Source organism: Ursus maritimus, unplaced genomic scaffold (genome assembly GCF_017311325.1).
Source record: "Ursus maritimus isolate PB19 unplaced genomic scaffold, ASM1731132v1 scaffold_4, whole genome shotgun sequence".
Taxonomy (NCBI): domain Eukaryota; kingdom Metazoa; phylum Chordata; class Mammalia; order Carnivora; family Ursidae; genus Ursus; species Ursus maritimus.
In genome coordinates, this window is record NW_024426552.1 from 8,131,565 (window position 1) to 8,149,110 (window position 17,546).

At 39.3% G+C, this 17,546-nt stretch overlaps 1 protein-coding gene across 8 annotated transcripts in view; it reads right to left on the reverse strand.

Moving 5' to 3' along the window:
• TTC3 (tetratricopeptide repeat domain 3) overlaps window positions 1-17,546 on the reverse strand; it is a 116,264-nt gene that overhangs the window by 21,509 nt on the left and 77,209 nt on the right. For all 8 annotated transcript variants that reach the window (XM_040620964.1, XM_008701896.2, XM_040620969.1 and 5 more), the window contains 3 exons: window positions 10,721-11,786; window positions 9,481-9,546; window positions 9,181-9,330 (listed from right to left, as the gene is read on the reverse strand). In XM_040620964.1, the coding sequence (XP_040476898.1) occupies window positions 9,181-9,330; window positions 9,481-9,546; window positions 10,721-11,786 (1,282 nt within the window). The remainder of the gene's footprint in view (window positions 1-9,180; window positions 9,331-9,480; window positions 9,547-10,720; window positions 11,787-17,546) is intronic.

Below are 17,546 nucleotides of genomic sequence, written 5' to 3' on the forward strand. Positions count from 1 at the left end.
AACATGTTTAGAAAGTACTTAAGTATTAGGAAGATTTACTTAAAAAAAAAAAAAAAAAAAAAGAGCTCCAAAGACCAGAACTGTGGTGGTATGTTAGCTTAATCGATGACTCCAGTTCAGCAGAACACACACAGCCCTGGGCATCACCTGCCCTCACCTACTCTCACCAACCAGGCTGGGGGAGGCTGTCAAATAAAAAGGCACAGAGGCATGACAGACTCTCTGGTATGGGAGAAGGGCTTCTCAAAATCAGTGATTTTTAACTTCTGTCTTTAAAGATGAGATGCCAGGAACACCTGGGTGGCTCAGTCGGTTAAGCACCTGACTCTTGGTTTCAGCTTAGGCTTGATCTCAGGGTCATGAGATCAAGCCCCACATCAGGCTCCACACTCAGTGCGGGGTCTGCTTAAGTTTTTCTCTCCCTCTCCCTCTGCTCCTCCTTCCTAACCTCTCTCTCTAAAATAAATAAATAAATCTAAAAAAAAAAAGATGAGATGCCATGTGGAGAGTGGGAATGGCAAGGTAGAAGGATAAGAGTACGGCATGTCTGAACAAAAGCAAGAGGCACTATGTGGCTGGGATAGGAGGTGGACATATGAAGACAGGGCAGGGAGAATGGTACCCAAGATGTTTTGGGTTCAAATTATGAAAGGTCTTGTAAGTCATGCTAAGGAGGGTAGATTTTGTCCTGTAGACCATGGGGAGCCAGTGAAGACTCAAGCAGGGCAGTGAGATGATGAGATTCTGGTTTTGGAAAAATAGCTCTGAAAGACACAGAAATGGATTAGGACTGGGTAAGAAGGCAGGTGAAAGTGTTAGACCAAAACAGTGGCCTTCACATTTTCTTTACTGTGACCCAAAAAAACAAATACATTTTAGTAACGATCCATAGCACGTGTACATAATACATGTATGTATGTACCCACACACAACTGAGAGAACTTTTTGAGATACTTTCTGATATTTCTATTCTATTCAATTATTAAGAACAATTCCAGTCACCATCATTAAACTGATTTCATAGCTGAATATGAATCATAACCCTTAATGTTATAAACTCTAGGGAGAAGAAGGTAAAAAATCTTTTTTAAAAAAGATTTTATTTATTATTTATTTATTTGAAAGAGAGAGAGAGAGAGAGCACGAGGCAGGGGGGAAAAGCAGAGGGAGAGGGAGAAAAAGAATCTTGAGCAGACTCAGTGCTGATCATGGAGCCCAGACATAGGCTCGATCCCATGACCCCAAGACCATGACCTGAGTTGAAATCATGAGTTGGACGCTTAACTGACTGAGCCAACCCAGGCGCCCCGAAGGTAGAATCTTTTAAAATCTCACTGCGATAGCCCAAGTGAGAGATGATAAGGATGATGGTAACAGTAGTGATGATAAAAAGAAATAAAGGAAACTTTAGAGGAAGAGGACGGGTAAGAGACCGTGTTTCTAAGTGGGATATAAGACATAAAGCAGAAGTTGACAGAACTAAAGATAGGTTTCTACTTTCAATGAATAGCTAAAAATCCCATTAACAAAAAAGGAGAGCACAGAAGATGTACTAGGCTAGGACATAAAAACAGAGATGTTAACCTAGCTTCAGATGTTTAAATAAATCTATGAATAAACAATAAAATATGTTACAACTCCACAATTTTGACCCTGCAGTCATTCTGATGGGACAGAGCAGAGATTTACAAGTGTTTGACAGAGACTAGAAATCAAAGGAATAAAAAACTGAATTCAAAAAGCTTTCAACATAACCAGTTAGAAAGGAACAACATGCTTCTAAGTCGTGTTCTCTATACAACAGGCACTTGGATTCTAGCACAGATTAGCACATGATCAAGTCAGGTGTGCTTTGCTCCTCAAAACAGACTTTCCCAATATGGGCAACTCCCACCCTATTCCAAAAGTCCGCTGAACACTTGGTTGGTTGTAACTTAGAATGCATTTCCCCATGAAAAGCCATGTTAGAAATTAAGTTAAACATCCTCCAGTTCCTTCCAGGAAGCTCCTGGTTACAGTGGTAAACCAGATACAAGGAGGGCTATAGAGTTAACAGGGCAAGTCCCCGGACCATGAAGAGTCTATTTGACTGTATAAGACACAGTCCTACCCTGGATGCTGGGGACAGAAATGTGGTGCAGAGATGGCAAAGAGGAAAGTTCAGAACCTCCTCTGAAACCTACCTGAAAAGATTCTGCAGTAGCTTCATTTTGGCATTCATTCCATCCTCCAAGGACCCCTCTCCTGCAACGCCCCCAAGTTTTACCTGACCTTTGATTTAAGCACCCCTGACCCAGGGCATGCCCACCTTCCAAGCGCATACCTTAAACGTCTTTCCTCTTCTTCATGTCTCTCAGCATTCAGACGCACCTGACTGCACTAAGGAATTCTGAAGAACCCCCTCAGCTTGCCTAGAAGTGTTCACACTTCGCTCTTCAGCCTCAGTGATTCTCTAGAGGTAGTCAGCATACATTTGGCAAGTCCAATAGTTTGTTTGCTTTTCAGAATATAAATGTGATGTTTCTGGCCTGGTCACCGGGGCATTTGGTTGAGATACCCACCAGGATTTCAGGCAGTGTGACAAACAGAAGTGAAAACCTGTATTTTGAAGCAGGGGTGGTTACTCTTCCCCAGATGGTCAGATAAAACACCACATGAGACCCAGCCTTCCTTGTTAGCTTTCTTACACAGGTGCTACTTTCTGAAACTTCTGGATTCTCTAAAAGTTTTATGTCATTTTTCAAAGTATCATCCACTCAATGCTGGCAGATGGTATAGGTGGGGTCCATGTTTATAAATACATGCCATTTATAAGTAAAACATTCTCTATATTAATATTTCTAATAATATGTGAATCAGGGAATAGAGCAATATTTACAAGAAACAAGTTTAAATTTTAATATTTTCCAGTTTGAAATTCTACTAAGATCAACAACTGCTGAGAATGTGACCAGGTTACTGAGGGTATAGGTTCAGATACAAAAATTGGGGGTCTCCTCCCTCAAAGAGGATGGTGTACCTGAAGCCAACCTACACAGACTCTGTGGGAAGTGATGGTCTTCCAGGCAAAGACAACACCAACTTAGAGCAAGGACATTTCTCCCTCTTAAGCCTTAGACGCCAAGTTTAGGATGTTCCTGGGTGACAGATTTGCTAACAGTCCAGGTCCATGAAGACTCCAAGTCCTACCACAGGGGCAGGGTTGATTTCATTGGCTTTGAGATGCACAGGCCACCTGTTTTCAGGCAGCAGAGGTTCAATGATCTTTTCAATGACATTCCTTCTAGCATGGGGACAGTTTTACTCACATTTTCCTTGCTGCTTCACCATGAATCACTGAATCATTACTGTCACTGAGGTGACTACCATGTCTACTCTACTTACAAAATCCTGTACTGCACGTGGTTATCTTCTACTACCATGACCAGTGTCCATATGCAAGCCCTGCTGCTGGTAACCAAGCCAACCTTGTTTCTCACCTACCCGGTGCTTCCACTCTCAATGATTTCACCTCAGATTAAGCCCCTTGGCCAGGAGATAATGTGTAACCACAAGGTTATACTGGGGCATAAGAACCTACTTGGCAACAAGTACCAAAAGGAGTTCAGTATCAAAAGGCACAATTACACACACACACACACACACACACACACACAGCTCAGCCACAGAAGATGCTACATGAGTTCATCTGCTGTTTCAACTACACCCTTTAAAGACACAGCTGCCTCACAATGCTAACTAGGTCAGGTGTCAGAGTCTGTCTCTGACTACATGAAAGAGAAGGATCTGAATCCTTTTCTTTCAAACACTAGAATAAAAGAAAAAACAGACTATACACAACTGCATCCTCTATCTGCACAGCTTACTGACATAATTATAAACAGTTCCTGATGGCTTTTTTCTCAATTAGAAAACATTTGGTTTCCGTATCTCTTTTTCTTAAACCTCAACTTTGTTCCAAAATAAACAACTGAGGTACTCCTGCACCTCGGTGGCTCAGTCGGTTAAGCATCTGCCTTCGGCTCAGGTCATGATCCCAGGGTCTGGGATCCCAGAGTCTGCTTCTCTCTCTACCTCTCCCCGCTGCTGGTGATCTCTCTCTCTCTCTCTCAAATAAATAAATAAAATCTTAAAAAAAAAAAAAAAAGACAAAACAGAAAGATTACTAAGTAGGTAAAGAAAACAGAATAAAAAGATAAAAATGGTAATATAGAACTAGAGGGAGAGCAATATAAAAATGAATGGCATGGGAAACCTGGGTGGCTCAGCTGGTTGGTGGCCAACTCTTGGTTTCAGCTCAGGTCATTATCTTGGGTTTGTGGGATTGAGCTCCGCATTGGGCTCTGCGCTAAGTGCAGAGTCTGCTGAAGATTCTCTTTCCCTACCCCCTGCCCCTCCCACCACTTGTGTGTATGCACTCTCCCTCTCTTTAAAAGAAATAAATAAAAATCTTTAAAAAAAAAAAAGAGTGGCATAAGGCCCTAACCATTCTTTAGAAACAGCTTAAAACTTTTCTGACTGACAAAGATAGAGGAAATACAGTGAGCTTTATCCACAAAATAAAAACAAATCTGCTGCACAAAGAAGCCCAGGTAGTGAAAGCAGAGGGAAACGCCTTCTTAGGGTCTCATAAAGAGGGCGCTGCATAAAAATCCTGGAAGACCAGCACAGAGCTGGGCTTATTCTTTTTTTAATTGTTTATTTAAATTCAATTTAGTTAACATATACTGTATTATTAGTTTCAGAGGTAGAACTTAGTGATTCATCAGTTGCATACAACACCCAGTGCTCATTCTATCACATGCCCTCCTTAATGCCCATCACCTAGTTACCCCATCCCCTCACCCACCTCCCCTCCAGCAACCCTTAGTTTGTCCTCTATAGTTAAGAGTCTTATGGTTTGTCTCCCTCTCTGATTTCATTATTTTATTTTTCCTTCCTTCACGTTCATCTGTTTTGTTTCTTAAGTTCCACATATAAGTGAGATCATACGGTATTTGTCTTTCTCTGACTTATTTCGCTTAGTATAATGTCCTCTAGCTCCAATCACATCGCTGCAAATGGCAAGATTCCATTCTTTTTGATGGCTGAGGAATATTCCATTGTGTGTGTGTGTGTGTGTGTGTGTGTGTGTGTGTGTGTATCCCATCTTCTTTATCCATTCATCAGTCAATGGACATCTGGGCTCTTCCCATAGTTTGGCTATTGTAGATATTGCTGCTATGAACACTGGGGTGCATGTGCCTCTTTGAATGACTACATTTATATCCTTTGGATAAATACCCAGTAGTGCAAATGTGTCATAGGGTAGCTCTATTTTTAACTTTTTGAGGAACCTCCATACTGTTTTCCAGAGTGGCTGCACCAGATTGCATTCCCACCAACCGTGTAAGAGGGTTTCCCTTTCTCTGCATCCTTGACAACATCTGTTGTTTCCTGACTTATTAATTTTAGCCATTCTGACTGGTGTCAGGTGGTATCTCGTTGTGGTTTTGATTTGTATTTCCCTGATGTCGAGTGATATTGAGCATTTTTTCAGGTTTCTGTTGGACATTTGGTATGTCTTCTTTAGAGGGGAGCATCCAATAAATTTTGTCAAATGAAATAATGGATAATATCCTCAACAACATACTAGCAAAAAATCAAGCAACGATCTTCACAGAATGTGCAGGCCTGATGTCTCTGATGTAGGTGGACACAGAATATGGTGACCCCATATATGAGCAAGTACAGCCAAGGACAACAGAGCCCCAGCTGACCCAAAGGTGAAACAGTCCAGCCAAGCCCAACTGGGATAAACTAATCCACACACTCACACACTTGATGTTTACTGTTCTATGTCACTGAGGTTTTGTAGGTGGTTGTTACTCAGCATTATTATACGGCAGCAATTAACTGATACACCTATCCTGCTCATGAAGTGCCGAAATGTTTTTCAACTGGTTGTGGAACTGACATTCTCTTTTAAGGGAGGACAAAAGCAAGGGCTCTAGAGCCTGACACTCGCTAACTGTTCTGCCCCTTAGTACTGGTATGACTTGAGCAAGTTGCATTAGCTGCTCCTGCCTCCATTTCCTTAACAGTAAAACGGAGACAATACTAGTATACTATACTATACACTAGTATACTATGATTGAGATTAAATAAAATAATTCAAGTAAAAAATTTACAATTGAGTATGGCACATAATAAGCTCCATAAATGTTAGACTAAAAAAGGCTAAGCTTGGCAAAGATTGTGACTGAATAGGAGAACACCGCTACACAGATGGGGGCTGAGAAATTTCTGGCAGGCAAGGCCCAAGATTCTGTTTTAATTTAAAAATAGGACAAAGTTCCAAAATTCTTCTCCATAAATTATTCTAGGCCAAAATTATTTTGACTGTGTTTTAAGAGTCAAAGTCAACTTAAATACCCATCTTAGCTATAAGAAAATCTCATTAAAGCACCTTGAGAACACACGTCCCAGGGGAGATGAGGAGTGATTGCTTAATGGGTACAGGGTTTCTTTTTGGTGCTATGAAATGGTTCTGGAACAAGACAGTGGTAATGGTCATATGACATTGTGAGTCTACTGAAAACCAATGAATTATAGACTTTATAATGGTTAAAATGGTGAATTTTATCATAATAAACTAAAAAGAACATACGTCCTTGAGCAATACTGCAATCAGTTACAACCTGCCAGTTACAAGTTAGAGATATATTAAAACAACAGGAGCCTCTGCTTTAGAACAGGTATTCTCTGACAGAATGGATAACTGGCCTAATTATCTATTAATTATCTATCTATTCCTAGCCCATAATAATGAAACCCCATTAGCTATATAAAGTAGTTAGCTCAGATTTTCATTGATGCTTTTTATGTGCTAAGCAGTTTTTCTCAGTAGGGGAATGAGTGGCATTTTAAGTGGGATAATTCTTGCTTCTACTATACTTAGTATCTCTGGACAACCCCACCCTTGTCCAAACACCCCTGTGAGTCCTCACAAACCTATGAAGTAGAGATTGTATTACTAATGAGGAAACCAAGGGTCGAAGAAACCAGGTAAACTAAGGAATTAGATGGTAGTGCTGGAGTTCAACCTAGGGAACCTGACTGAGGCCTGGGCTTACCTATGTATTCTCTCCAGTATGAAGGGATGCTGCATCTAATACATCCATTATGTAATACCAAGCAATTTTTAAGTAAAAGTATTAGCTGATAACCTCAGTAACTAGAGAGTCAAAGGCCATGGGAAAAATCAATAAAAGCCAAAAATGTCCTTTTATGTTTATAAAAGATTCCTCCACAGGCTGATCATGAACATAATTATGATTCATAAGGAAATGGCCACAGCTATATCTCTTCTACTCCTGTGTGGACAACTACCTAAAAGCTCAGATGAGCAACTTGTCCTGATAAGAAATGAGTCTGTAATTTATATGGGAAGTCTAACAACCTAACAGGCCTGAAATCTGGGGACTAAATAATGGCTCTTTTAAAAAACAGACTGCCTACACTCTTGAGAACCACCACCTAAAAGCAGACCCCGAGCCTCCATGAAGGTAAAAAAAGAAAATACATCAGAAGCTCAGCCCAGTCAGAGCTGTGGCTCTCTAGCAGCCCTCCTCCCTGGGCACCTGGTTAACCGTGGATTTCTTGGTCAGGTATACAAAGAGGCCCTTGATAAACAGCACAAATACAGGACCCAGTCAGACCAGCAGTTTACAAAGCTGGACAAGTCTCTGCCAGAGAGAAGGAAACCTCACTCATCAGTTGCCCACCTTCAGTGGCAGTCTGAAAATCTGCTCTCCTCACTTAACTCAGGTGGCCATAGGCATTCTTATAGGGATTTAGTAAAACTGAATTTTACTGATGCAATAGAAAGTTTATAAAAATATTTTATTTTGTTAAGCCCTCCAGGTAACTTATTCAAATTAGTGTTCTATGAGTCACTGTGCAGGGTTTTATTTTTGCTCATTTTCTCCTCTCCCAATTAGGAAGATCTCATTCAACCAGGCAACTGACCAGAAAGCCTGGTTCCTTCTAATTCCTCTCATCCTTCAAATCGCCCCAGTCCCATCGCAAGTGAAAATGAGTTATAACAGGAATGTTGTAACTATTATAATAGGAATGTTGTAACATTACCTTTACAAACGGACCCTTTTCTGCCGGGTGTACTTAAATCTCAATACATCAATTTCCTGATTAAAGTTCCACCTAAGCAAATTTTCTTCTATTTAATATGGTACCCCAGCTACTGATCCAGACTCCTGGAATAAATTTTTCCTTTTTCTGTTTTTAATTTAAGTGTAGTTGACAATTCTATATGTTAGACAATGCTTACCACAGTAAGTGTAAATCCATCCTTTCTTAAATTAACTAACATCCCTTTGTTAAATTTGTACAGAAGACCTTAGTTTTAAAAAAGAAACGCACTATGATTCCCCTACATCTATAATTCCATTTCCCTACCAATTCAATCTGGCCTTGCCACTAATTAGTATTACTCCAATAGCCAATACTCAATTACATATAACTGTAATCCACCTTAGCTAATGGAACTCAAGATCAATAGACTCAAACAAAATGGTCTAAGTGATTTTACAGATCTAATATGCCTAAGCTCCACGTGTTATGCTCACATTTCCTTAAGAGTAAGATGAAGACAGTAGTAGGAATAGTAGTAACAGTGGCAGGCAATACTTACAGAGCCCCTATTATGCACCAGGCAGTTTTAAGTACTTTACAAGTATTAATCTAACCCCAAGAAATGGGAGCTATTATCACCCAAATTTTCCAAATAAGAAGCTAAAGCACAAAGAGGTTAGATAACTTGCCCCCGATGAGAACTAGTACGGAACCCAGCTTACATCTGAACCTAGCCGGTCTGACCCCAAGACTCACACTATGAACCACTAATGCTATACTGCTTCTCAACATAAACCAGGGTTAACTCAGAACTTGTCAACAGAACACAGGTTTAGTTAATGAAGCAAACTGAACTATAAATGAAAACCCAGATTCACCGCCCTTTTCATATACAACAACATGTATAGGTTCTAAAACAGTACAAAAACACTGCCACTTTAATATGTCATAAATTTAAAGAGGCATTAAAAAAAAATCCTTTGTTCAGCCAACAATGCTCCTGATCGTGTCACATGCTACTACAGAGAAGTTTCAGACACTGATTACCTTATTTTCTTCTAAGTTCCTTTTCAACTTTTCTTCCAGGTCCCGGGTCTCTTCTGAGCCCTTGAGTTTTCTCTGCTCATAATTTTCGCATGCCTCCTTTAGCTGCTCTTGTAAAACCTGGTACTCCTTCTCAATCTGTAAAATATCTCCCTAAAGGTAAATTACAAAATTATCTATTAAAAGTAGTTCAAAATGCCTATTTTGATCTTGTTCTGAATAGTCTCCTCAAATAAACAAAGGAGAATAAAAGGCAGAAGAAAATTTACAAGGGCAATGTCATGATAATTCATTTTGACTCACCTGTTGTGCCTCAAAAGGATCATATGGCTCAGTATTGACTTCTTGATGTGTTATATTCCAAGACACCTTTGTGGCAAAACAAACACTTATATTTATCTCAATTGCTCTAGTAAAATAAATCCATATGTAATGACATTTTAAGGCATTCCCACAATTTTTTCAAGGGTTTTTTTTTGACAATTTTAATAACGTTGTATGCTTCCTACAAATACTTGTATTAGGAAAGAGCTATCACCTAGAATTAGTAAAAATAAAAATGACTTCGGTTCATTACTCTTAACATGTTTTTTTTTTTTTTTTTTAAAGATTTCATTTATTTGAGAGAGAGAGAGACAGTGAAAGAGAGTGAGAGAGAGCATAAGTGAGAGAGCATGAACAGGGGGAAGAACACAGGGAGAAGCAGGCTCCCTGCTCAGGACTCTGACAAGGGGACTCCATCCCACGAGCCGAAGGCAGACGTTTATCCAACTGAGCCACCCAGGAGCCCCTTAACATGTTCTTTCAAAACTTTCTTAGAAAACAGAAAATATAATGAGGAGGGGAATAATCCAACAAGGGTTTAATGAATTCATACCCTACAGAGTGAACTATAGGAGAACGTCAATTTATTCTCTGCTTGTTAGGAACTTTTATTTGCATCTCTCATATCTCTCCACATATTTTTTTTTCTTTTTTTAACTCCCCCATTCCTCCCCTGTTTGAGAGAAACTGGTCACACATATAAGCCCAGACTCTTGCTTTTCTCAGCTGCCTGTGCAAAAAGCACTTTTCCCTTCATTCTCCATGCAGTAAGCCTTGTGGGGCAAGCACCCCAAGACGGGAGGCTTCCTGGTCCAGCACTACTATAACTGCGTGGGTGAGCTGGTGCTCCAGTGTTGGGCTTCGATGTTGGGACATGCAAGTGCTACAGAAACAAACCACATCATCCTTGTGGTGCCATTATTAATTATTAGGTGATGTTCTCGCTCCATCTGCTGATTCCTCTATCTTATTTCTCAAAGGGTACAAAACTTGGTTAGGGAAGAAGTGTATTATTTACTAGACCCAAAAATTCTTTCTGGATTACCTGTCATGCCCTACAAAAGGGTTCATATTTTTAAAACATTTCTACGCAAAAGATTTCATAACCATTATAAAGTCAATTATTTAAAAGAATTTTAATAAATATTATGGCAATGAAAGATGAGAAGGAAAATTTAACTTCAGTATTAAGATGATTTTTTTTCTGTTTAAGCCTTACCTGTATGGCAACCACTTGTGTATGTGGAATATTTGTTACTTCATCGGTATTTTCTGGATTTACTTCCCACTTGTTGGCAGAATCTCCACAGTGACCATCGATTCTGTTAGACTCACTCAGGGCTGTATCAGCACCATCTGTGCTGCACTGTGTCTGTACTGATACTTCCAAAGAGTCCTGAAGGATCTGTGTTTCAGGAGCAATCTGGTTACCAGCGGCATTCTCAGCATTCAAACGATGACCCTCAAAATACACAGCAGCACTTTCATCTGGCTTGTCACTGGCTATAAGAGATGGCACCACTGGCACTGATCTCTGCAGCTGATACTCAGAAGACATGTTGGCCAGAGGTGTGTAAATGTTAGTGTACTGGGGCACACTCGGTAACACATTTACGTATGTTGGTGGTGTCTGGGTAATGTCAAACCCCCGAAAGGGGGGGTATGTACAGGAGCCTGTGACCAAATGGGGTTGAGTCCAGTAGGTTGGTTTCACATCCTCAGAAGCTGGTTTGGGAGAATTAGAGGATACTCGCTTGTGACCTGCCTCCTCGGATACTGGTTTGGGAGAATCAGAAGAGACTTCTTTCGGCTTCTCATCCTCAGAAACTGATCTAGAAGAATTATCAGACTCTGGTTTCGGCTTCACAGCCTCATAGGTTGGTTTGGGAGAATTCGCAGCTGTAGGTTTGGACTTCGCATCCTCAGAAGTTGCTGCTGAAGATAAATCAGACCCTGGTTTGGATTTTACATCTGGTTTAAATTCCCTAGCGGTTGGATTCAGTGGCAGTTTAACTCGTAAATACTCCCCTGTTTTTGAAATTTCTTCCACTTTTGTCTTGATGTTTTTCTTCTTTCTCTTTTTCTTGAGCCGCAATGCAACTTTCTTCAATGCAATACAGTTGTCAATCACAACAAAACGAGGACATCCCAGGAGAAAAGATTTCAAACCTCCAGCTTTTTCTAGTATCTGTCGAGTTTCTTCTGGGAAGAATTCATATTCTTCAGAGAACATTTTATTACTCATGTCCAAGGGACCATGCTCCTCCAACAACTGAGAGAAATAACTTGGAAAAAAAATTATGTTTACGTGTTATTATAAGGAAGTACTTATACATGTTCATTTGAAAAAAATATTTTCCCCAAAATTCTCCCAAAGCAATTTCTTTTCCAACTGATCTCAACAGCTCCCCAACAAACATATTATATTCATATTAAATCTGACAAAAGCTAACTGCAATCAATGATACTCTAAAAGCAAAATTTTGTTTACCCCTTGGAAAATAATCCTTAAAAATTTCTTTTGAAAAAAAAAAAAGAATAAAAAGGGATTAAAAAGTTATTTTATAAATTTCAATTACATAATTAGACAATCTATTTTAAAAGTAATGAAAAGAAAATTTATTATACAGGAATATTAGTAACGAGATGTCAAATGAGAAGACATCAAATTTCACTAAAATCCTATGGAATTTGCATGTAGTAATCTTAACATTTTTCTGTTGAAGACTAGGCAATGATTTAAAGGTATTGAAATTAATCCTGTCTGATCAATAAACCAACATAGTACAGGATCAGACACACAGTAATGGGGCGATCCCTTAATCTACCTCCAGTTCTGGGGCTGTTTTTTTTTTCCCACTCTTGTGTCAGCCTCAAAGAGCCTTACTCTTCCATTTGAATTTGGTATTCAGTCTATAACAGTGGCATTAACTAGGAAGAAAGACACACACCACACACCACCAAAAAGATTTGCTTTTTCAAGAGCAAAAATCTCCAAAGGACTTTCTTAGTAAATTAACACTAACCAGGAAGACAACTTATTTAGGGGGAAGGTAAAAACACTTCTTTGAAGCAAAAGAGACCACTTTATGTACAGATGCTGCTAGAGAAAAAGGCATAGGACTATTTCTGAAAATGATTAACCTCTACTCAAAGTAACTGATATTCTGAAGGTTAAAGACCAAATGCCACTACTTTTCGTCAGCAATGCTCCTCTAAATACTTTAAGTGTTTTTGATGACTATTTTCCCCTTAGAATAATCTCTACAATTCAAACTCCCCAACACACGTGTTGTTTTGCAAGGTAACAGGTTAGATTTGTTTTCACTTTAAGAGTCCCATCAAACTTCATTTTTATTTTAAGATTTTATTTATTTATTTTAAAGAGAGAGAGAGAGCGCGCGCACACGCGCGCATGCAAGAATACACTCGGGGGGAGGGGCAGAAGGAGAGGGAGAGAAATCCTCAAGCAGACTCCCCGCTGACACGGGGCTCAATCTCAGGACTCAGATCATGACCTGAGCCGAAATCAAGAGTCGGCTGCTTAGAGATGCCCTTCAACAGATGAATGGATAAAGAAGATGTGGTACATATATACAATGGAATATCAGCCATCGGAAAGATGAATACCGACCATTTGCACTGACGTGGATGGAACTGGAGAGGATTATGCTAAGTGAAGTAAGTTAAGCAGAGAAAGACAATTATCATATGGTTTCACTCATATGTGGAACATAAGCAATAGCACAGAGGACCACAGGGGAAGGGAGGGAAATCTGAAGGGGAGAAGAACCATGAAGACTATGGACCACAGGAAAAAAACAGGGTTTCAAGGGGGAGGGGGTGACATGGTGACGGGTACTGAGGAGGACACATGTGATGAGCACTGTGTGTTATACATAACTAATGAACCACTGAACACGTCAAAAACTAATGATGTACCTTACAGTGTCTAACTGAATAAAAAAGATGAAAAAAAAAAAAAGGCAGCATTCAGTCTTTCACCACTATGTAATATATTAGTTGTAGGTTTTCCATGGATCTCTTCTTTCAGATTAGGAAGTTTCCTTCTATTTCTAATTTGCTGAGAATTTTTAACTGGAAAGAATATAAAAAAATTTTTTTTTCAAATGTATGGTCTATGTCTAAGATGATAATGTAGTTTTTCTTCTTCGATTTCTTAGGTGGGTTACACTGATTTTAAAATGTTAAATCAGTCTTCCATTTCTAAAATAAACTCCCTTTGGTCATTAAAAAAAAAAAAAAAAAAAAAGATGGGGCTCCTGGGTGGCTCAGTCATTAAGTGTCTGCCTTCGGCTCAGGGCATGATCCCAGGGTCCTGGGATCGAGCCCCATGTCAGGCTCCCTGCTCTGCTGGGAGCCTGCTTCTTCCTCTCCCACTCATCCTGCTTGTGTTCCCTCTCTCGCTGGCTGTCTCTTTCTCTGTCAAATAAATACATAAAATCTTTAAAAAAAAAAAAAAAAGAGTTGGTTGCTTAACCAACTGAGCCACCCAAGTGCCCCTCCAATTTCATTTTTAATGAGAAATCTCTAAAAGCAGAAGGGTCCGAAGGAAAGTGAGGTAAAAAGAAATCACTGTAGTCTCAGAATCAGTAACCCCTGTTGAGGATTTCGGCTGATTGGTATAACTTCGGCTCTACCATCTCTCTGAAGAGAGATACCTTTCCATTTGGCATTTAGCTGCTATTAAGCAACAGCAGAATAATTCATGAACTGTGTACGTGTATTTACCTTCTGCTCTCCATGATGAATACTAAAGAGAATCATTGAAAAACAAAACTTTTCCACCTGGATTAAAACACTTAAATCCAAAAAGGGGTAACTAAAAAACAGAGACCACATACAAGGAAACCACTCTAAGTAATTCAGCAATGAGCTTTTCTTTCTTTTTTTAAAAAATATTTATTTATTTGACAGAGAGAGAGAGTGCACAAGCAGGCAGAATAGCAGGCAGAGGGAGAGGGAGGAGCAGGTTCCCTGCCAAGCAAGCAGCCCGACTCGGGGCTCAATCCCAGAACCCTGGGATCACGACCCGAGCCAAAGGCAGTCGCTTAACCAACAGCCACCCAGGCGCCCCAGCAATGAGCTTTTCAATAGCTAGCAATGTAAATGGTAGCACAGATCTGGTCATGTTTACAAAGCAACTAATAAAAGTCATGTTCTTGAAGAATAGTCAAGGATATGAAAAAAATGCTCACTATCTGAGTGAAAAAGGTTATGACAAAGCTGAATGTATAGTAAAATATAAATAAAATATAGGGGCTCCTGGGTGGCACAGCGGTTAAGCGTCTGCCTTCGGCTCAGGGCGTGATCCCGGCGTTATGGGATCGAGCCCCACGTCAGGCTCCTCCGCTGGGAGCCTGCTTCTTCCTCTCCCACTCCCCCTGCTTGTGTTCCCTCTCTCGCTGGCTGTCTCTGTCTAATAAATAAATAAATAATCTTTTTAAAAAAATTAAAAATATATATATAAATAAAATATAGTAAAATGTAAAATGCTAAAAGTTTATAAATTTTAAAACCTCTGTTTTACACACCTACATTTTAAAAGCCTGAAAGGATATACACCAAAAATTAACTGCAGTTATATCTGGGTGATAGAATTATTCATAATTTTTTTCCTTTATTTAAAAAAATTCCATAGTAATTTATATTATTACTTTAACAATCAGAAAAAAAATTTTTAAAGAAATAGAGCCTCCACATTTTTTCCACTGGCTAAATAGCTATGAATTTTTCAAACACTAAAGCAGAACAAAATTTAATTTAACATGGGTCTCTAGCCCAAACGGAAACATTATAACCATATCATGAATAAAATTTTTATAGTCACTATTATTTGAAATGCAACACAAAATGAACTTTAACTCTATTTATACATCTTTCTAGCTTTGAAAAATCATCTCTGTAAGATAAACAAGCATCCAAAATAGCATGAATATAATTTCTTAATACTTCAGTGTTTTACAGGGGTTAGAATCCATCCACCAATGCACACTGAACAGTGGTATTGGTGTGACTGTCTAGCAGAATGAAAGAGGCCAGAGCTCTAATGAAAGGTGCCAGATAACAACTGAAATGATGAGGCTGACTCGGTCTTCTGCCAAGTTGCACAAGATTCATCTCCACTCTTATCACTGCCTGCCCTCATTCAAAGTCTCAGACTCTGCACTTCAGGACCAGAGACAAAAAGGAGGCACACTACACATGACAGGAGTTTAAAAAAAAAAAAAAAGGTAATGATACCAGAAATATTAATAGTTCTTATGTTATATATATATATATATATATGTACATATATTTTCATAATTCGATGATGACCATTAGTGTCTGAAATGGTCATGGTTGGTCATCCGAACCACAGTGCAATTACACGTCACTGCTGGCACAGGGGCAAGGGATAAGGATGGAGAAAACATTTCAGAAGGTATCCCCACCCTACTATTCCAGTTGTGGTCCTTTGAAAAATCACTGTTTTGTACAAGCTCATAAACCTTATTTCAGAGTAATTTTATTTGCAATACACTGTGACCTGACCAATAATCATTTTAGCTCTCCTGCTACTTACAAGCTGCATGAAAGGACTGTATCTTCTACTTTTTCTGCAATCTTCCACAGTGCTTAACCCTAAATGGTTAATAAATGCTGGACGACTAATTACCACCACTAATGAGGTGTTAGGAAAAGCTAAATGCAGACTACTACCCATTGAAATTTAATTTGCTTCAACTATATAAAATCATAAAATGTTAGAACTGGAAGGGCATTAGGTCAATTAAACGGCAATCAGTCTAATCCCCTACTTCACGGTGAAATACTTAAAGTTAATAGCAGTTAACCCAATATTCTTGATTCCCTGTCTAATAATTTTTCTACTCTACACTCTTGTCATAAAGAAAATTATAGTAGTTTCATTTTTCTTTCTTTTATCCACTGGCCACCTTTTAAAAGAAATCTTTTTTTTTTCTTTTTGAAGTTTTTGTTTAATTATTCATTTAAGTAATCTGTACATCCTGTATGGGGCTTGAACTCACAACCCCGAGATCAAGAGTCACACACTCCTCTGACTGAGCCAGCCAGGAGCCCCTAAAGAAATCATTCTTAAGCCCATCATTACATGTCTACTTTCGAAAATTCAAAGAAACAATTGTTTTGAGATGTAACTCCCCGCAACTTCATGACTTTAAGTTCTATCTCAAAATACAAATCAGCCTATTTTTTTTCTCACGAAGTTGTTTAATTTCCTCCCACTTGTAACAGTAATAAATTCCTTAAGAAGCAAGGCCCTCAAAATGATACGATTTAGCTTCAGTTTTGGATGCCTGAAGCAAAGCCTACCATATTTTAAGAAATACTAGTGTAGTTTTATAGCTATTTCCATATGGTCATCCAGGAGAGTTCTCTGGAAATATGATTTGCTCAACATTTCAACTCTAAAGAAAAACCATGAAGAGGGACCTATGAGCATAACTAGACTGAACAGAAATAATGCAACTGGGGAAAATAGAAGGAATGACTAAATTATGGATGAGTGACAGGTTTTCTGGGAGAACGGTTAGCTTTTATTTTTTTTTTTAAGATTTTTATTTATTTATTTATTCAACAGGATAGAGACAGCCAGCGAGAGAGGGAACACAAGCAGGGGGAGTGGGAGAGGAAGAAGCAGGCTCATAGCGGAGGAGCCTGATGTGTGGCTCGATCCCACAACGCCGGGATCACGCCCTGAGCCGAAGGCAGACGCTTAACCGCTGTGCCACCCAGGCGCCCCAACAGTTAGCTTTTAAATTAATTTTTAATTGCAGGTCTTAGCCCTCAATTTCTCTTCTTAAGGAAGGTAGCAATATCTTTTTTTTTTTTTTTTAAGATTTTATTTATTTATTTGACAGAGAGGCAGCAAGAGAAGGAACACAAGCAGGGGGAGCGGGAGATGGAGAAGCAGGCTTCCCGCTGAGCAGGGAGCCCGATGAGGGGCTCGATCCCAGGACCCTGGATCATGACCTGAGCTGAAGGCAGACGCTTAACGACTG